General features: G+C 35.9%; 1 protein-coding gene across 4 annotated transcripts in view; it reads right to left on the reverse strand.

Moving 5' to 3' along the window:
* Map3k20 (mitogen-activated protein kinase kinase kinase 20) overlaps nt 1–21970 on the reverse strand; it is a 172359-nt gene that overhangs the window by 55698 nt on the left and 94691 nt on the right. For all 4 annotated transcript variants that reach the window (XR_013092359.2, XM_076866785.2, XM_076866784.2 and 1 more), the window contains exons 6-10: nt 19459–19487; nt 19218–19355; nt 12106–12192; nt 6578–6652; nt 1155–1261 (exon numbers count right to left, since the gene is read on the reverse strand). Coding sequence is in view for 3 of the 4 variants with exons in the window: in XM_076866785.2 (XP_076722900.1) it covers nt 1155–1261; nt 6578–6652; nt 12106–12192; nt 19218–19355; nt 19459–19487 (436 nt within the window). In the remaining variant the exon portion in view is untranslated. The remainder of the gene's footprint in view (nt 1–1154; nt 1262–6577; nt 6653–12105; nt 12193–19217; nt 19356–19458; nt 19488–21970) is intronic.

Below are 21970 nucleotides of genomic sequence, written 5' to 3' on the forward strand. Positions count from 1 at the left end.
TAAGATGAGACTAGTGAAATCAGAGTAGGGGGTTTCCCGACTCTGAAGTATTTCCTGACTCTGAAGTATTTCTCTTAGGAGCAATGGGAACATGTATGGATTTCAGGGGAGTGAATTGATTAGGTGTGCACTCACCTCTTAATATAGGAAACATTACTTTCTTGTTCTGTTTTGTTAATTATTTCAACATTAAAAAAAGTCCCTCATAACTATACATTTAAAAAAATTTTTTTCTGGTCACAGATGGACACAATGTCTTTATTTTACCTATGAGCTATAACTCTAGCCTCCATACCTAGACTTTTTACTGTATTACATTTGTATTTCTAAATAAAAATTCATTAAATTCACTGGCCCTACACAGCTATTTCAAAAGAATAAATAAATAAGAGCATTGTAAAACACCAACAGAATTCCCCAAGAAATGTCTAACAGCAGCAGTAAACAACTCAGATTTTCACAGTATGTGCAGTATTCACTTGGCATCAGCAGATGGCGTAAGGCGTCACTTACTGCCAGGGCTGTCAGGAGCAGAGATGAAGTTACTTAAAATCTCTGCAGCGTCAGGGGAGGAGTAGTGTCAGCTCCCAAACACGCTATTTATATTCCTGCATCATGTGACCTGTCGCAAATGTTTCACCCTGGCTTACTTTTTCCACTCATATAATACGATTTTCTCATTACTAAGTTTGTTTTACACTTAAGAAATTTTAATAGGATTTATAACATCTAGAGTTTTCTTTTAGAAGTGTTTTGTATAGTCTTTCTAACCTCTAACTAGCACACAGAGAGAACTTCAAACTTCAAGGCTAATGGTATTTTTATTTCTTACTGGTTAGAGGCCAAAGCTTCCTAACAGTGTATATACAGAAATGTCTGGTAACCATCTTTTGTCTCAGAAGATATGATTTCAATATTCTTTCCAAATACTGGGTAACATACTAAGGCAACAAGCTTAGAGAAATACGCTTTCTTGCTTACTTATAAAATGGAAGACTAATCAGATCTCCAAAATCTTATGACTTTTTTTGTGTGTTTTTTCTATGCTATGCTTAGCAATCAGACTGTGGTCAGCGTCTCTGGTCCTTTTCTCTACTGAGGTTAGTGATGGACCTTTGAAGCCAGGGCTGGGACTGGGCACCAGGGTCACCCACCTCCATTCTGCCTTGTGGTGCAGGAACGAATTACACTGGTCAGGAAGGCTGGTGTCATTGGACATAGACTCCAAAATAGAAATGATTTGTTTGAAGGATGGCCGTTTCTAAAGAAGAGAAGAAAAGCAATCAAAAATGTAGTAATAAGCTCAACCTACTGTAACTAAAAGAAATGATGCAGTGTTCTGGTTTAGTTATTTTACAACCATCACATTGCTCTGGTTTAGGGAACTGTGTTCTCTGTTTTCAACTAACAATTTTTGTTTTTGGTACCAAGGATTGAACCCAGTCGTGCTCAACCACCGAGCCACATACCCAGCCCTTTTCATTGTGCTCTTGCTCAATTGCTGAGGGCCTCACTAAGTGGCTGAAGCTGGCTTTGAACTGGAAATCCTCCTGCCTCCAGCCTCCCCGAGTCACTGGGATCACAGGTGTGCACCACCATGCCTGGCCCAATCAACTATTTATAAGAAATAGATTTAGACATTATTTTTCTATCATGTGGCCTAAAACTGGGGTAATTGGTAGTTTTCTCTAGGCAAAAAGAGTGCTAATTCTCTCTGAAATGATTAAGGTTCCTAAAAGGAAAAAGTTAAGTCATTTAAATATTTATGTGATAAAGCTAGTAAAACGTTACTAGCGTGGTGGGCATGCTAGTCACTGTGAAATCCTTTTGACTTTTCCGTATGTTTGAAAGATTTTATGTAAAATGATGGGGAAAAATCTACCAATCAATCCATCTGAACTAATAAAATTTCCCAAATCAGTTGGTTGGGAAGAAACCCCAATTTTAAAGCTATCTTGATGTCATTGCTCTCAATGTATATTTCACATTAGAACCAGCTTTAGTGCTGGAACAATGGAAGATCCTGTTCAGCAGAAACTGAAAAGGCAGTGGTTAAGTGTACTTCTTCAGTGAGCAGTAACTACACTAGTCTTTCTCTTTAGACTCTAGCCAAGGTTGAAACAAAAGGTTAAAACAAAAATGGAGAAAGATAATAAAAGGATGATGCATATTCTCTCTTCATCAGGCTTCATAATTATACCATTTCTGAACAAATTACAGTTGCAGCAATTAAAACATGCATTTTAATTTAGGAGCATAAAAACAAGAAGGAACAATGTTGAGGTGGCTTGCTCTTGGGACTTGAATGCTTCCTACATTATAAAGAAAAGTATTTTTTTTTCATTTCTCAGAAATATAAAACTGGAATATTTATTGAGTTCCACTGATATTGTTCTCTTTTAAAGGCACATGTGTGAGTTATGTTTTAAGAGAGTGTAGTAGCTAAATGTTACTGGTATACATTAAGCCTTCTAATAAAGAAGAAAATGCCTTAAGTAGGAAACTTGAGAAATATTGTTTGTCTTCTTTACCTTTGTTCCTACTCTAATTTCTCCTACCATGTGTCATGTTTTAAAAGAAAAAAAATGTTTCATTTGCACAGGAATTAATTATATAATAAATACAGGATTTTCATTTTAGAAGGAAAAGAAGGAGGAGAAGCTAATGAATTTTTAAAGAAAAACATATCTCCCTATATTTAATTATTCTAAGGTGATGCTCTTTTGTAGTTGGATGACAAGCATTCCTAGAAAAATCTTAATTCTATAGCTAGCATCTACTCTCAGACAGAAATGATCAATGCGAACATTCAAAATGTAGCACAGCCAGGTGTGGTGGCATGTGCCTGCAGTCCCAGCTACTGATGAGGCTGAGGCTGGAGGATCACTGGAGACTACCCTGGGTAACACAGTGAGACCCTGTCTCAAAAAAGAAAAAAATAAATAAAATGAAGAAGAAAGAAAAATGCAACAACAGTATAGAATTTTATGGTAATATCTTTGAATGTTCTGTTTACACAATAAAACATTTGATTTAGGTTCTCATGGACATTCCTTTGAGGGGGCTTAAGTGCCTTTTAGGTATTGTGCAGATTTGGTTTATTTTACAATACCATATCTAGGAATATTTATTAAACATCTACATTTTTTTTTCTGTGTTTGTTATCTCCATTTTATAGATAAGGAGAACTAGTCTCAGAAAAGTCTGAACTGCCCAGCATCACACAGGAGACAATCTACACAACCTGGAGTCATGCTCTTAACCCTTCACACCTTTTATTACAGAAGGACGAGGTATTCTTACTAAACTTATGGCTTTAGCTATTCTTTTCCCTTATTTAAAAATGTTCTTTTAAGACTTAAATTAATATTCATTAATTCTTTCTTCTATAAAATATTTTAAGCACCTGTCATGAACCATTAGAGTGACCCAACATTTACTTAATACCAGCTTTCTTTTATATACATCTCTCCTCATTACAAAAGAACATCAGTCCTAGAGGTGGGGTGAATATTTCAATCTAGGTGTTGATACTCTAAAAATCTAGGACTAGAAAAAAAGAAAATACCAATTATGGCTCTCCATATATGCACAGGACTGGCACCAACTCCTGGTTGAACTGCTACATATTTCTAGCCAGAGAACTAAAATCTACCTTCCAGAAAATGTACTGTGGTCCAGCTTCTTCAGGCAACAACAAATTGGACATCTATGTACTAAACTGATGTAAAGTGCTCTTAGGAAATACAGAAGAATTAGTGTTCTATTCCCTCATAGAGCTTGCAATGCATTTAGGAAGGAAAAAGATATTTTAAAAAATAGCACAGTTTAAGTAGGGCAGTGGTCCAGACTGTGGTCTGGAACAGGAGGCTAGACTAAGCCTGGGCTGGAGACAACAGAGTAGTCAGGGAAGGCTCCATAGTGAAGTATCAAGGAGAGAGACAGAAGGAAGAGAGCATGCTCAGGAAATGAAGGTACACAAGGTGATCTGGAGGAGATGAACAATGATTGGGTGGGAATGTGGGCTGCAACCTCTATGCAATCAAACCCCTCATAGCGGGCATGGAATAGTTGGATCAGAATGTCATGAAAGGAAGTAATCCAGACTTTGGGTACCAGAAGATCTCAGAAATTACTGTCTCCCAAATTAAGAAGTGAATTACAACTCCAACAGAGAACCTGTGGAATGTAGCCTTTGAATCACCTCTTTAAAAGCCCCCTGTTCCTGCTGAAGGGAAGAATCACAGCCTTTGGGACAGGAGTCCCTTGTGTTTCTCCTTTGCTAGCAAAGCAATAAACCTCTTTTTCCTTTTTCTCAAAAAAAAAAAAAAAAAAAAAAAAAAGAGAAAAGAAAAGAAAAGAAAGAAAAAGAAAAAGAAAAAAAGAGATGTCATGAATTGAGAAAATAAAAATCAATCTTAAACTCTCTTTATACTTCACATGGCTAAACACTAAATTCTTTAGTTCCCAAAGAAGGGTCAACTAATTTCATGTTAAAGACATGCCAATTTCATGGCTTCAATGTTGGGCCTAATGTCCTTGTTGTATGAAGTTTTTATACTATGATTTAATTAATGAGCAATAAATATATGTTCTTAGAATTTTGATTAATCTAGTGCCAAGTTTTCAATTAAGAAATTACAAACTTGCTTTGCATACTGAAATATAATTACAATTATACAGATCTATATGCATTAATCTAAGTTAATACAAATAATTTCAGGCAAAATATCTGTTGAAGTAGTAGAAAAAATACTACCAAAATCACTGTATATATTACAATGGTTATGTAACTAATAGAAGGAGTAGGGTAAGGGTAATATACCATGCTTTAAGCAAGCTTACAAATATCTTCTGGATTAGTTGCAAAGCATAGGCTTTTCTCTTAATGTTTAAAAATACCCACATTTTGTAAAATCATGCACAAAAATAATAGGACCTAAACAGGGGTAGGGAAGACCATTAAAAACCCATGCAGTTTTGTCATTGAGTACTAATAAAATAATTATTCCAAATAAAAATACTAATACAGCTTAAAAACATGTTAAAAATCTTTAATAAAATAATACTGAGTAAATATAGAACTCAATTTGGAAAAAAATATAGGCAAAATAAATTTGAAGAACAGGACTGACAGCAAAGATTGAAGCTGCTGGATACCAGGGCAAAGGCAAATGCTCGTGGCTGGGGAGAATCAGCAACAAGACTTCCACACCAGGCCAAGCAGGACCATATGGAGTGAAAGCGCCCCACAGCACCGGGCTGCCTCACAGGCTGCATTATTGTACTTCGCTCTCAGTGTGGAACAATGTGCTGGAAAACATTCTGCATGAATCAACATAAATTCTGTGTCACACTAACAGTCTGATACACACCAATAGTTTCTGAGCTACTCACAACTAAAAGATGTATGTTGTAGAAGAACAGACTATGTGTTGTGATCATTCATGCTTCCTGGATGTCAGAACAGAACTGGGTTTAAACTAGGAAAGAATTCTACTTTTTAGTCTTTCTTTTTAGGCCTCTATTTCAAAGGTCAGAAATAACCCTATTTCTATGAAAAATGGCACCAATGTGAACCTGAAGATTTCTGTTCGTTCCTTGAGTTTAACTGTTCTCTTATTCCAATGTTTAATTTGTGAGAGTCTTATTTTTTAACTTTCTTATGAAAAATTCCAAACATACACAAAAGTAGAGAAAACAATGTAATGAACCTCCATGTCCTATCACTGAGCTTTGGAAATTATTAGGGCAATCTGGTTTAATCTATATTGGCATCCATTAGCCTTCACCTCATTTTGAAGTAAATCCAATATTGGCCTACCACTTTATCTGTAAATATTTCCATATGTATGTGAGAATCTTTTAAATGATCTTTGCAGGAAAAGGAAACAGGCTATTCATGCTCAAATGCGATAACCACAAGAAAGGCCAAGTTTTGGAATTTCTCCAATTCTATTGTGATAACTCAAAAACATCCCTGAAACTGGACAGGGAGGACATAACAACATTCTCTGGAAGTGCTATTTGTGCCTGCTCTCTGGTTAGGCAGGCAACACAGCAGGGCCTCATGCCAGACTTCTGGGGTTCATGATCAGCTCCTACCATATCAGCTCAACACTAGCAGTGTGGCCTTGACTCATTATTTAATCTCTGTTTGCTTTGGTTCTTCATGTCTAAGATGAGGGTAATGACAATACCCATTTCAAAGACACATTCTAAGAAATAAGTGAGTTAATATATACAAAGTGCTTAGAACCAATGGCATATAAAATGTACTGTGATGTGTTAGCCATTTTTATAACATAGAGGTCCAATGGTTATTAAAGGTTAAAAACAAAAGAACAAAATTATTTTTACTGAATAAAGAATACCAAAGAGTACTTTTAAAAAGAGTCAATAATGAGTCTCTAGAGATCAAGATAAGCAGATGCCAACACAGGGCCTTAGCAGTCAGGCTGGGGCTCACGGGAACACCAATCCAACTTTGCTTTGTAATGGATTTTATTACTCAAATTTTAAAAACTCAAAACCAAACAAGTGAAAATTCAGAATACTGAACAACCAAAAAATATACCTTGGCATCAGCTTCCCAACACTGGTGTAACAGTTCAGCAAAACTTCTGGGGCAACTGCTTGGAATGGTTAGTCTCTACAACAGAGAGAAGGAAACAAAACAAAACAAATCATAGGATTTACTCATTACAGTAAGCAAAGACTATTTGAAAGGGGGCCCTAAAAGAGCTAATTTGATAGCATAAACAAGATATGAAATCTGAAGATTCCATGGATTAATATGTGACAGGGGAGAATTTACATTCAGATTTGTATCATCTAATCTCCAAAGACTCTCACTTTTTCCTTCACAGATGAATTGTAGTGGATGGAGAAGTCAGGTTCATCGGCACAAATGCAATAAAACAGGATCGAGACTATAAGAAACTATAGTAGGAGAGGGGCAGGTTGGAACTTAGATACTAAATCTAAAACCATAGATTTAGTCTGTATTTTTATTAGCAACTTAAGAAATAATGCAAACAGGCCAGGTAACTAGGAAACCAGTTTAGTTTTGGCAAGAGGTTTACAACTCTGAGAACATCTTTGGCACAGAAAATTACAGAGATAATTTTTTAAAACTCTGCATTTTCTCATTGGAAAGTAAAACATTATGAATATATGACTCATAGCTTTGCTTTGGTCACACCCATCTACTGTAAGGACCCAATACAACACAAATTATCATGCAAACATCAATTCTATTCTAGCATTCTACAGTAGTGATTGTCATAGAACATGCCAGACCATTATACTGAGAAGGTATTTTTTTGTTTGTTTGTTTTAAAGACTGCAGAGGATGGGGCTGTAGCTCAGTGACAGAGCACCTTGTAGTATATGCAAGACTCTAGGTTTGATTACAGCAGCACACCTGTAATCCTAGTGGCTTGGGAGGCTGAGGCAGGATAATCTCGAGTTCAAAGCCAGCCTCAGCAAAAACGAGGTGCTAAGCAACTCAGTGAGACCCTGTCTCTAAATAAAATACAAAATAGTGCTAGGAATGTGGCTCAGTGGTGGAGTGCCCCTGAGTTCAATCCCTGGTACTATAAATAAATAAATAAGTGTTAGACCTCCTCCAATATGCCATTAAGTCCGACATGATCAAGGACTCTCTTGCAACCCACAAATTTCAAATGCCCTATGTGCATTCATGCAAACTAACAAGTAAACAATGAGATTTCTAATTTTCTGTGCCTAGAATCCAACTCTGATTTACAACATATTTACAAAATAAAACAAATCAAAGGCAGATTGATTTTTGCATTATTCATAACTTTATCAAGAGTTTGAAGACTGTCACCAAGAGCAGTGCTGCTCTTGGTACCAGAGTCATTAATATAACCCAACTCTGTGGGACTGCATTTGTAGCTATTGAATTCTATTTAGCCACAGGTGCAAGCACCTAAAATTGTCCCATTAGTTCCTCTAGTGGGGTCATGCCTGAGCATTTGTACACTGCAATATGCATTTCAGTTTCTCCTTTATATTACAATATTATACTGACTCAAAATATAACGTGTGTACATGTTGCGTTTCTCTGAATTTCCTTTCAGAGGTGTGTTGGTTGTTAATAGAGTTGTTATAAAGAGAGCTCTGGGTGTGATAGAGTTGAGAACTGCTGCACTATGAAGTACTAAGATTTTTCCCCAGTACTGTCTACCAAAGAAACTGTACAAACGGAAACTTCAAACTGAACTTGGTTGGACTGGGGAAAGTTATGTGTAAAACTAGAAAAACAGTTGCCCTGGCAAGAAAGCTGAGAAGTCTATATTTGGAATTATGGATAATCTCAAAACAAAATAAAATGAAAAACAAAACAAACTTCTCCAAATTAAAGGCTAAACTAAATACTTTTAAATGTCTTGTCTTAACGATCTCAAATTAGAGAAAGGAATATTAAACTGTACTATTATTTTACTATAATGTTGACTTTCATCAAGAAAAATCATGTGTTCATTTTTTAAAATATAAGATGGCTGAGAGATGGAGACTAATAAAAATAGACTATAATTGCATTCATGCAACTGAATGTACTCCGTATATAACTAAAAATAATGAGTTTTTGGAAAGGGTCAATTAATACTTTTCAATATAACCGTACCTCAACATTTTTCCATGAACTGAAATGAGAACTGGCTGATATGGATAACGATTTCTGTCATATTTTCATACTGAAAAACTTTTTTGACACAACATCTGACAAAGTACACAAAAACTCACATCATTTAAAATAATCTGACATGGTCAAATATCAGTTAAATCTAGACCAAAACACTTTATGTAAGGGATTATTTTGGTGCATTAAAAAGTACTTTAAAATAGAATCCAAAGCATGTAGGTCCTGATTATGTAACTGTGGACATTCCTAATGGATTAAAACATTCTGGATTAACTAGATCTCAGCACCAGGTTTGTGGTGCTGCTTATAATATTTTTAAATAAAGATTCACATTTAAAATTAAAATATTTCCCAATCATTCAATTAGTCATGACATTTTTAAAAGATCACATCCTTTTTTTGAACCATATTCTACATAAGATATAAAAATTACTTTTTAAGTCAAATTTTTATCTTTCAAATGTACAGTCAAGAATAGTGAATTGTTTTATGAAGATTTCTATGTTAATCAAATTGTTTTGCTTCTTAGAACAAAACACATTTTACATAAGAATCTAAATATTTATAAGTGTAGTAATTATGCTGCCAGAACATTCTGAATGCCCACTGATGGAGTTTCATGGAAATGACAACAGCAAATATACTCATCTATTGAGGAGTATATTTTAAAACTCCTTAGTAATGCCCTCTTAAAGCCAGGCCTTCCATAAGGGTTCACTGTTTACTTTTTAAGTAAAAAAAAAGGGCTTTATGTATCTAGCTTTAGTAAGATTTAATATTAGAAAAAAAAAGATGGTTTAAAGTCTTACATTTCATTATTAAGGGTTTAGAAGCAAAGATCTTCAGATATATTTTTAGAAAGTACTAATTTCCTATAGATGCAAAAAGCAGTCCTAAATGGTGAGACTGAATCAGGACTCACATCTAGGTAAGAGCAATGTGCCAGTCTCAGTTCCCTGATTCTGATACTGTCCTATAGCTATGTAAGGTACCAGGGGGAAGCTGGGTGATGGGGATGATTCTTTGCAATATTTTTACAAATCCCTGTGAGTCTGTAATTATTTCAAGATAGAAAGTTAAGAAGAAAAGCAACTCTAATAACTGGATGTAGATATTACAGGTGACTAGACCACATTTAAAATTTTTCCTTGATGGTTTAAACACATCATTCTTTATTTAAATGAGATCTGTTAAAAATACAGCTACCTTTTTTCAACCCAATAACCAAAGGTACTCAGCATTAAAATAAAATAATTAGAAACTAAAAAGATTTTGTACATTATATTTCTTTAAGCCTTAATTTTGTTACTAAATGAAATCAACCTTTGGGAATTACCTTAATGCTATGTCAACAAAATTTGTTTTGTAAACAGGTACCTCCAATTTATGAGCTAGGAGGAAGATACCTTCTTGAATGACAATGAAAACTGCATTTAAACTTAATTTCCATGTTTTTGACAAATAAGTACTGTGCAGAATGAAAACAGCAGATAAGTATCCCTATAATACCAAATTTTACTTAAATTCATTAGAAAGTTGAGAGAACTCACATCACATGTGGTTTCTTTCCACTTGCTGCTATATTTAATACATACAGTATGGAGGTCTCCATGCATCACAAACTGATCATCAAAACAGACCACAGCTAAAGGGTGTGCTCCTTGGATGGAGGGAAGGCTGCATCCTCGACTACAATGCTAAAGGGGCTCTGAAGGTCCTGCACGAGTAATTGCCAATCCTTCTCTTCATCTTTTGATATCCAATGTTTTAAAAATACTTTAGATTAGATTTACCCCTATTCTGCCATTCTTCAGCTAAATTTTATTTTTAAAATATTAATTATTCTGTCTTACACTTATCTGGGTGGTCCACTTAGCTTTAAATACCCTTTTCTCTTGGTTTATCTCAGTGCAGGTAGTGGACAAGATCACCCCGGGTGCTCTGCTCTAGAGTCAACAGAAGGTCAATAATGCTCTTCACTTTCATTTGTAAGCCCTGAATCAAACATTGAATCATCTCATTGGCAAAATAAATAGAACAGAAATAAGTAGGCTCTCATATCCTAAAAACATCAGCTGTCCGTGTGTGAGGTCTTACTTAACTGCACACTGGGACTTGCCATCACATCTAATTAAAACTGAGCAGCTCCTGTGAAACAATGGGGAAGGCACACTCTTGCACACAACTCCTTTTCATTTCTTAAACAGGCAGTTCTCTCCCATCAAGTTCAGCTATCATCAACATTTCATCCATCCCCAATGAATCAGGAGGACAAATTAATAAGGTAACTCTGGATTATGTGACCTTAGAGAAGTAAACTTGGTTTCTCCTAGTCAATAGCAGCTTTTTGATTAATCCAGCTTGTTCCTGCATTCATCTGGGAAGCAGATCAAGCTAATTCTTTTAAGGCATTAAAAAGGGGATCTTTTTATATATTCACTGTTTGGAAAATTATTTTATCTTAAGGCTACACTCTTACCATTGTGGAGGGCACAGATAAGATTGGAAAATGAAGAAGTTTTGTGAAATAAAGTTGTTTCACCTTGCAAAGACAACTGCATACTTCCATTACATGATCTAAGTTCTTATAATACCTTGATATTGGATGCTTCATCCTTATGCTGAGAATTTCCATGGCTCTGCGTTTCAGGCACAATTTTAAACCTTTCAAAATGTAGTTGCTCTCTTTGATATGAATGTGCCATGTTCTCTGATGTAGGCTCATAGGTCCAACTAACTGAAAGCCTCAATTTGTGGGAAGAAGAAAAGCGAGGCTGGGGACACAGCACAAACGGTGTTTACGCCACTGAAGTTCTTTTGAAATGGAAAGGCTCTGCATGAAGAAGCGAACAGTTATGCCACTGCCTCGCCAATTCCAGTGAGGAGCTCATCTTCAATGTAGTGTTCAACGTAGGTGGCAAAACTGTAATTTTTCCCTTTTTTGAAACTATTTTTTCTTCTTTTATTTTTGAAATTCTCATCTAAGCGACAGTTTCTTGTACTATAGTGACTCCTGCTGGGAGAGGTAAGTTGAAGTAGCTGAAGGTCTCTTACAGATATATCAACTCCCGGCCAGTAAAAAAGATGTCCTAAACGCAGGAGATGGAGTTAAACTGTTCCCCTACCTTGGACGCAATGGCTTCTTTCATCACTAAGAACAAACCCCTAGGTTTTACAATTGAGACTGAGAAACTAGTACAGTACTTGTACAATTTTTGATCTACAGCATCACGACGTGAAGCTGCAACAATTAGATGTAAAGGGTCCATTCATGAGGAATAACATCACTTTGACCCTTTGTGTTAGCTCCTACTGCTAATCTTTCCATAAGCGTGAACTTACTTTCAATTTGAAGAAGATGAAAAAGTCTTTTGCAAAACCCCAATACTGTTTTCTGATCTATGTACCTGAATGGAGAAACGTAGTCTTACCTCGTTTTTTTCCACTACAAGCCAAGCTACTTGTAATCCTTCCAAACCTTTAAAGGGGACCTCCCTTGTTAGCATCTCCCAGAGAACCTGGAACAAAAAGAAAACGGAATTTTATTCTTGTACTTTATATTTTTGGTATATTACTGAAACTTTATGTAATATTTAATTGTATCCAATTACCAGATACAACCAACCCCATCTGTAGAAACTTGGACAAAATATATATTGATGCATAGGACTTCTTTCACATATTATATACTTTTAATGTTCTTTTTTTAAAATATAGAAACAAACTTAGTCAAGAAGTTAGATTATCTAGAGCCACACTTAAAATTTTATGAAATTAATGGGCCTGAGTAATTTAACTTAATCTCATGAGTTACTAGAATTTTCAACCTATTCCCACAAATTAGATTTTTATGTTTTGTTACAAAAAGTTAAAATTTTTTCTACCTTCAATCTCTGCTACATTTCTCTATACAATAAAAACTAGAAATGCAACTATGTTTTTAAAAGTTCAATAATGGTCTCATTAAAAAACAAAAAAACTTGAGCCCCTAATCCAAATCACTGGCAAATCTATCTATCCCACAATGGGAGATATATACAAAATTATAACATTTAGATTTTGTGTTTTGAACAATTTTCTCTCAAAATGAGGCAGTCTAAAGGATCTGTTCTTAGCTACTTAAAATTTACAATACCATATTCTAAAATGTAATAAACACTGTAGACACATAATAGCTGATTGTGTATATGTGAGTTTATATGTGTTTCACCTTACACAATTCTTAAGATCAGTATGGTTAATAAATCTGACCTGTATTGCCCAGAGAAAGAAAACTGGTACCAGAAATACTGTTGATTTTGGTTTCTCTAAACACTGAATGATGGAGATTTGGAAACTCAGTTATTTTCTCTGTTTAAACAAATGTACATCCAAAATTTGAGTCTACCAATATTTGTAAAGTACAAAAAACCTCAAATTTTTATTTATTTATTTTTTTAGTTTTAGGTGGATACAGTATCTTTATTTATTTTTATATGGTGCTTAGGATGGAACCCAGTGCCTCACACGTGCTAAGTGAGCACTCTACCACTTGAGCCACAACCCCAGCCCAAACAACTCAAATTTTATCAATAATAATAACTTTATTAATGTCAATGACATTATCCTCATTTTCTAGGTGAGGAAACTAGGCTTTAGAAAGTTAAGCAAACTTGCCCAAAGACACTCAGCTTTCAAGTGGCAGAGCCAGAATACGAACTTGCTCTAAAGGTCAAACTCTAATCCCAGGTAATTCTAGGGAAGAGGAATCCACAGCACTAGAGTGACATTATAGTCCCTGAGCCACGGCAGCAGTGAGTGAGGAGAGCACTCAGTAGCTTAGGTTTAGATTTCCCTTGTTCAAAACACAAAATGAGAATATTCAAATGAGCATATAGATAATGGACATGTGCTCTATTAGAATAAGTCCTATAAACCTTTAGCTGTATACTCACTATTTCCCCAGCTAGTGCTCAGTTTCTTTCGAGCCACAACATGTTAAACGAATGCTGGCTAATACGAAGATAATTAGCAGGAAAATCAGGGAAATTGGCAGATGCTGCTCAAGCAAGAGAAAAAAATCCACTGAAACCTCTTTGGGCTTTTAATCAAGTGTGTAAGGTACTTCTTTAGAAGAGCTACTGAATAATTCTATTTGAGTCACACAAGTGATTAGGAAAAGGTAAGGGGCATCCCAGAAGGGGACAATTCTAGTGGCGGCTGTAAGGAAGGAAGGGTGGGAGCCAGCACAGGTATGCAATCATCCCGACACTCCATCTGCACCAGGGAGGGGGGTGGGGCAGTGAATGGGCTAGCAGGAAATGAAGCCCCTCAATTCACAATTACCACTCCATTGGTGTTGGGGATGGGAAGGGAAGGATATGAAGAGCAAGTAAGTTAATGAATTTGGCATTCCTAAGGAGAATGGGAATAGGTAATCAGCCTCAAATAAATCAATTGCTCCAGATCCCAAAATGTTCAGATGAGCAGTCTTGCACCTCCTCCTTTCTTAGTTTGGCCTGCACACACCTTATATACCCACACATGTATACTCAAACGCGTTTGCGCGCACACACACACACACACACAAACTGGATATTGCAAGGTGAAGTGCAAGACCGGTGTTTGAGAAAACAATATCAGAATGCTATTTATTCTTCATTCTTTATTTCAAGATACTCTGCTGGAAATGTCCTAAATTTAATAAGATCCAAGTTATACTTCTCTAAGAGCTCTAACTCTGAAAAAACGGGACGATTTCATTTCACTCTCTCTTGGTGTTGCAGATGAGCTACCATAGCTGATGGAGGCAGGCACTTGATGGGTGTAAAACTGGCAATGGCAGAGTGAACTGCTGTGAACCACCACACCGTGAAGCCCAGACAGGGTCTTTGGTTTGATTCTAGTATCAGCACATTTCAAGATTTCCTTTTATTAATTCTTCAGATTTGGGAAAGTACCAAAAAGCAGGTGGTATAAGATAGGATGGCTTTTTCTACACTCAATAAAATGGCATTTGGCACAAAAAACTAACTAAGCTGAGGAAGTCACTTGGAGGTCTAAAAATATATTAAATGATGCCTTAAAATACCAGTTGGGAGAATGTAGGCCAAATATTATCGTGATCTTTCACCTTAAAAATATTTTCCAACTCATTGTATATTGGGACATCCTCACACTTCAACTGTGCTCACAGGAAAATTTCTATTTTCAGTTTACAGAACAGAAACTTGGATGAGGCTGTGGACTTCTCCTGCTTTTTCTCTTACAAACAATAAAAAGCCATTACCTGAGCCTAGCTGGTTCTGGAACAGGGCTCACAAACAAGAATGGCAGAGAGGCTGTCTCTTGAGCTACTGTTTTTAAAGCTGGTTTTGGCTGAGAAGCCCCATGAAAGCTAATCCTTTCTGCATTGTCATTAGGATGGCTTTGTTTTTAGAGGGTGGTGAGACCTTGTGTTCTCAGAAGGCTTATTCTTCCAATGCTTTTCTGAAGCTTTTTTTTTTTCTTGTGGATTACACATCAAACACTTTCTGGTTTGGTCCTTCAAGAGAAGTTATCATAAGAGAGTAGAAACATGTCCTTTTATCAATGGAGAGAGAAACAATTGCCTGCCTAGCAATGTTTACCAGCTTAGAAACAAAGATCACAAGATCCATTTCTGGCACTGGGGGCACATTTGTTTTAAGGCAGTACAAGGCTAGTTAGTTTTGCCATGTGTTAAGAAATAACACAAATTTATCAATCTGGGCAGCACTAGTATTTTTGAGAGTTATTAGGGAACTAAATCCTGGTAGAAAAAATTTAAAAACCAAGAGTAAAATTACATTGCATTTTTGAGGTTTCAGTAAGGACAACTCTTCCCTATCTATCTGCGTGTGACTTGTGCAGAAGGGGGAGATTACAATCAACAGAAGAAGCTGTTAATGAACTGTGGGATGTGTTAGGCAAACAGATGCTCCTGCTAACAAATGAGTCTTGGTTATGCACCTCTTTTTTAAAATGACATCAAAAAAATTCTATATCACATCTATTTCCTAGATAGGGACTATTTTCAAGGTTTGCAAACCACTAAAGTCTAAAACTAACATAGACCCAACCTTAACAACTGTCCTCTCCTGCTCTTTGATGTAATTTCTACTTTGAACCCATAATGCTTCCTTCATTAAAAAAAAAAAAAAAATTGTGCAATTGTTTAAACCAAAGAGTTCTGGGAAAGCATGTGTGTACTTATTCTTTCACTAATGATGTTTATTTAGAACAAACAGAATGAGAAGGGGTCAGAATTAAACAGAATCTTGAATTCTTGTTTAAAATTAAATTAGTATTTGCACATTTTTCTGAATGGAATTCTGTTGATGGGAGTTCTTTGCAGGAGGCAAACCAGTATCTGACTCAAACCTCTCTCACTTCAAGAGAGACAAATGATAGAAGCTGTTTTAAAACACAGTCACTAAGGAAGCATTTCTGTTCCCCCCAGGTAAGGGAAGGCTCCAGTATAATGTGGATTGATACTGATATTGTCATGTGGCAGGGACCAACAGGTTCTGTGGAGTGACATCTGGCATACAAATTTCAATCGACCCAGGGAGTGTTCTGCTGGCTGGAGTAAGTTAAACTACTTTAGAGAATGACTTGATAAGCATTTGTTAAATTCCTTCCTCAGTTAAACCAAATCAAACCAACCAATGGTAGGGTCAGTAAACAAGTAAATAGAAGGCCTAATCTACAAACAGATCCACTCAGGTCCTCTGGAAAGTGGAGCCCAGTTGCCTGAGTGAAAGTTTTCAATAAAACAAACTGAACACCTGCAGCTGCAGAAAGGCAGACTCAGACTGTGCTTAAGAGAAGGGGTCAAGGTTTGAAAGAGACTGTAGAGACACAGGAAAGATCCTAACCAAAGTCACCTCTCAACAACTTTTATGGCTTATGTGCATAAAGGCATTTGTTCTTGGTTCTTGGAACTCAGTCATTAACTTCAGTTAATGAAGAGCAGATAGGGGCACCTCACATCAGAGGCCTGGGCAACTGAAAGATTTTGAGAGAAGGTAGCATGGAGTTTGTTTTCATAAGTGAAATAATATTAAGAATAACTAATAATATGAGAATAACTTATAGTTATATCTTTATATCAAAAATTTCTAACAGGGAAATTCTAAGACTTGGAGAAAATTTTCAAAATAAAAACATAGGCAGCCAGTTCTTATTCCTTGAAGAGTGTGAAAATAAACCTCAAATCTTTTAATTCATAAAACTATGCAAAATAATTTAAAAACCATGACCACCAAATTATGTTTATATATATATTTCTCACATAATTCTTTGTAGGTATTTATGCATCAGATGTCATTATAAAAACATGAATGGGGGCTGGGGTTGTGGCTCAGTGGTAGAGCGCTCACCTAGCAAATGTGAGGCCCTGGGTTTGATCATCAGCACCACATAAAAATAAATAAATAAAATAAAGGTATTGTGTCTATCTATAACTAAAAAATAAATATTAAAAAAAGTGAATGGAACATAAACCTCAAATTCAAAATAGCAGTTTTGAATATGATATCACAGAAAATACAAAAGGTATTAAACTATCTTGTATATATGTACATATTAAGTAAACTTTATGTCTAATTTGTTCTAATTAGTTATACATGACAGTAGATATACAAGTTTTTATATTTTTATATGCACATGAAAGGAGTAAAAACTGGCCACCTATTGAATTGCTATTAAACAGTCAGCTGGCACAAGCTGCAGATAAGCTATGTTGCTTATTTTTCCAAGTCTCCTTGTTCCACAGTAGGGCCTGCAAAGTACGGTCTCTTAAAGAACATGAGCAGGATTGTTATTTTTAAAGGGTTTGTAAAACACAAAGAGGGATATGTATCAGAGACTGTGAGTGGCTCTCAAAGCCAAAAATATGTACTACCTGGTCCTTTGCAGAAAAGTTTTGTTACCTTTTGTTCTGGTACCAGTGAGTAGGCCACATACAATTTTTTTTTTTTCCACATACAATTTAAATTGCCCTAAGTTGGTGTCCAGCACAGTGCCTAACTCAATACATTAATTTTGCTTAAATATGAAGGAACATAACCTCATAAGAGAACAGATCCCCATTTTCAGAATCCTCAGAAGATGAAAAAGTCTGATGATTAGACTGTAGTAAACTTTGACACAGAAGACCTATTTTAGAATCCAGTCTCTGAAATTTTCATTTTACTTATTTTCCTTTTTTTCAGTGAGAATTATTTCATCACTATCTATAATAGTGTATAGTTTTCATTCTTAGAAACACTACGAGGAATTGGAGATTTAGCTTGATGTTACTGTTGTTGTTTAACCTTTAAGATTCTAGCCTTCAGCCAAAACACATATTTCATTCTAGAAATGATTTTTTTCAATAGCCAACAAAACTCATCTCTATTAAAGTAATTTGGTACATAGGCTGTGTTATGATTTAGAAAGATCTAGCCAACTGAAAAAGACCAAAGTGTAATGAAGCCAGCAGTAAATACCCAGAGACTGATTAAAGAAAGGGAACATGTTTGCCCATGTTGACCTCCTCTTATGCTGTTAGTAGTACCTTCAGGGAGAATACACATAACTTCAGGAAGAAAAGCATGCTGATTTGAGCCCAAACTGGTCTTCTTTTCTTATTATAATGAAAATGTCCATTTAAGAAGTAATGGTACAGACAGGTAGCACACATAGCGTGAATACAAGGAGATGAGATGCAAAGACAAGGAGTTCCAAATACTGTTTTGGATTTTTTAAAAGGAATATAGAACTCATCCTCAAAGAAAGGCAGCAAATGAATTCTTTCTCCAGCAAGATGTGCTCCCACCTTGGGTTGCTTTTTTCCAGGATGATCCATCTCCTCACTCCTGCGTAAGTTCCTGCTCCCTAACTGGCTCCCTCCTGTGGTCTCTATTCCCTGAGCATCTTTCCCCACACTTCAAAACAGGATTCCATTCTTCTTTGATGCTCTGTTGTCATTCTCCTGTAATACCTCAGATTCTTGTTCCAGATGGTCACTACTACTCTGTCACTTGCAGTAGACATCTGCTAAGTGCCAAGTACATTTTCTTTTGTACTTTTAGAAACTCACTTATCACTTTAATAGTTGACACTCAAAAGTTTCCTATTAATTAACTCACTTGGCATGTCTATTGTTGGGTTTTATATTGCTTGAGAAATCTATCATACGGAAGTCCTATTCCAAATGATCCACATTTCCCCTGAATTCCAGAGATAGTCTCTGGTTGTATTTTTACCTAGCAAAAAAGTACTCTGCAGGACAGCCTTAGGCCCGACACTAACTCAGGTTCTGTTTCTTGGAAGTGGTACTGCTTTCGTCTCAACACAGTATAAATAACTCAGATGCATAAAAGTGATAAAAGCACACATTTCAACAACTGGGACGTGTTCTCCCCATGCCTCAGCTTTAGACATTCCTCCAAAAACAGCTGTGCCACTCAACACCAGGTTCAATTATGAAATCTCTCTTCTCTAGGCTGTTTTGTTTCTGCATTTCCTTTAGCAAACAAGAAACAAGAAGTGAACTCACCACACCATAGGAATAAGTGTCACACGTTTCAGACACAGGTAGACTTTGGATAACTTCTGGAGCCATCCATGGGAAAGTTCCCACCAAGGACATGTGTGTTGTATGGTTATGGAACCGAGAGGCACCAAAATCGCAGATCTGAGAACAGAGAAACCAGGATCAACTTTGTACTTAGTGACTAATAAGAGAATTATCAGATGTTAAAAAAAAATCTTTTTTTTTTAATTAAAGAGAGTCATACCTTCAATACTCCATCAGCAGCTATAACAACTAAAAAAAAAAAAAAAAGATAAAGTATGACAATCATCTATTAAATTGTCTTATACTGAAAAAAGCATAACCTTCTATTTCTAGTTTCAATGTTAAATTTCTAATTTGATATTATAAAAGACAAAAATCAAAATATTTACCACATTAAAGATTTTGCAAAAGAGATCCGACATTAAAATAAAAGCTTAATTCCATGAGGTGCTGACTTAAAAGGCTTTTAACACACTTGATACAAACAAGTGCAGTACTGTCCAGTAAAAAAGGCACCAAATTAGAGTAGTTAGGAGAAACAAATTTTTACCTGGGTTTTGCTGGTAGAATGTCAATATGATACTGAGGAAATCATTAGCATCATTACTTTATGGTATATATAGTTCTTTCTCCCAACTGAAGAATAATTTTCTTTTTAATTTCTTTTTATAGTACATTGTAGTTATATATGATGGTGGGATTTACTTTGACATATTCACAAATGCCTAGTACATAGTTTTGAAATTTCAATCCGCAGTACTGGCCCATTCTCCCCTCTTCCCCCAATCCCCCTCTATTCTACTTATCTTCTTTCTATTTATTTTTACTGGTAGTTATATATAATTGGAATGCATTGTGATATACTCATACATGCACATGGCATAACTTAGTCAACTTTATTCCCCAGTTCGTCCCCTTTGCCTTTCCTCCTCCCTCAGCCCCCTGTTTCTACTCTACTGTTCTCCTTTGTATTTTTGCAAGATACCTTTTGTTTATCACTTTTTTCTCTTTAGCTTCTTCATATAGAGAAAACATCTGACCCTTGACTTTCTGAGTTTGGCATATTTCACTTAGCATGATGTTCTGTTCTATCCATTTACAAGTAAATGACATAATTTCATTCTTCTTATGGCTGAGTAGAACTCCATTGTATATGTACCACATTTTCTTTATTCATTCATCTATCAATGAGTACCTAGGCTGATTCCATAACTTAGCTATTGTGGACTGTACTGATGTAAATACTGATATACATGTATCACTACAGTATGCTGATTTTTTTAATCTTTTGGATAAAAACTATGGAGTAGGATAGTTGGGTCATATGATGGTTCTATCCCTATTCTTCTGAGAAATTTCCATACTGCTTTCCAAAGTGGTTGTACTAATTTACAGTCCCACTAACAATGTATAAGTGTACCTTCTTCCCCATATCCTCACCAGCAATTATTGTTATTTGTATTCTTGATAATTGCTGTTCTGAGTGGGGTGAGATGAAATTTCAGTGTAGTTTTGATTTACAACTCCCTGTTTGCTAAGGATATTGAACACTTTTTCATATATTTGTTGACCATTTGTAATTTGAAATATAATATTCTTTTTAAAAAATTAAAAGAAATTTTTAGTTATAGATGGACAAATACCTTTATTTTGTCTGTTTATTTTTATGTGGTGTTGAGGATCGAACCCAGCTCCCTACATGTACAAGGCAAGTGCTCTACCACTGAGTCACAACCCCAGCCCCTCAAAATAATATTCTTAAATGCAGAGACAATGTTCATTTATTTCCTTATTCATACATTCATTCACTCATTTAACAACTATTTGCTGAATATCTACTCTGGCAACAGCCATGTATATGCTTTATACAGAAGGTGAATGAGACTGGCACTGTCTTGGCTCTGTTGGAGTTTATGGTCTGATTAGAGAGAAAATTAAACATCAACAATAAAGTGAAAAAAAATTCCACAATGAGAGAGAATGAGAGTATTATGGACCCAACCCACAGGGATATCCAAGTCTTCAGAGGTCAGATGAAGTTTTCAGGAAAAAATGATGCTTATACAAAGACCTAAAAATGTAGGGGCTAACTAGAAATGAGGCGTGCTGGAGGAGGAAAGTAGTTTTCTGGGCAGAAAGAGAATCTATGCAAAACCTCAGGAGCAGAAGACAAGGCATGGCAATTTTGGGAGGCAGGGTCAAGTAAAGAAGAGCCCTTGTGAGAAATGGAAAGTCAACCAACAATTTTCAGTGAAGAAAGGAAATGAGCAAATGTGCAGGAAGCAGACCATGTTATAGAAGAGAAAAAGAGACAAAGAGGGAGCTGTGCATGCAAGAGGTTGTGGCCCAAGAGACAGATGAGGATGACAGTACTAGTGCTGTGAAAAAGGACAGGAAAGAAATAGTGAGTCGAGAAATACTCAGGACATAAGGGTGAAATTCCCTGCGGTGTATTTATACATACACATACAATGATTTTAAAAAATTCATTCTGCATTTCTCCTCCTTTTCCATCCTTCCTTCCTCCCTCAAGATCTCTCCTTCTTCTACACTACTGATCTTCCCTATATCTTTATGGTGGCTGATCCTCCTCCCCCATCCTTCTTTCCCTTATTTTGCTCAAGGTTCCACATTGAGAGATATGACCCTTGATTCAACTTTGATTTTCTGAGACTAGCACATTTCACTTAACACAATGTTCTCCATTTTCATTCATTTATCAGCAAATACCA

Source organism: Callospermophilus lateralis, chromosome 9 (assembly GCF_048772815.1).
Source record: "Callospermophilus lateralis isolate mCalLat2 chromosome 9, mCalLat2.hap1, whole genome shotgun sequence".
NCBI classification, from domain to species: Eukaryota; Metazoa; Chordata; class Mammalia; order Rodentia; family Sciuridae; genus Callospermophilus; species Callospermophilus lateralis.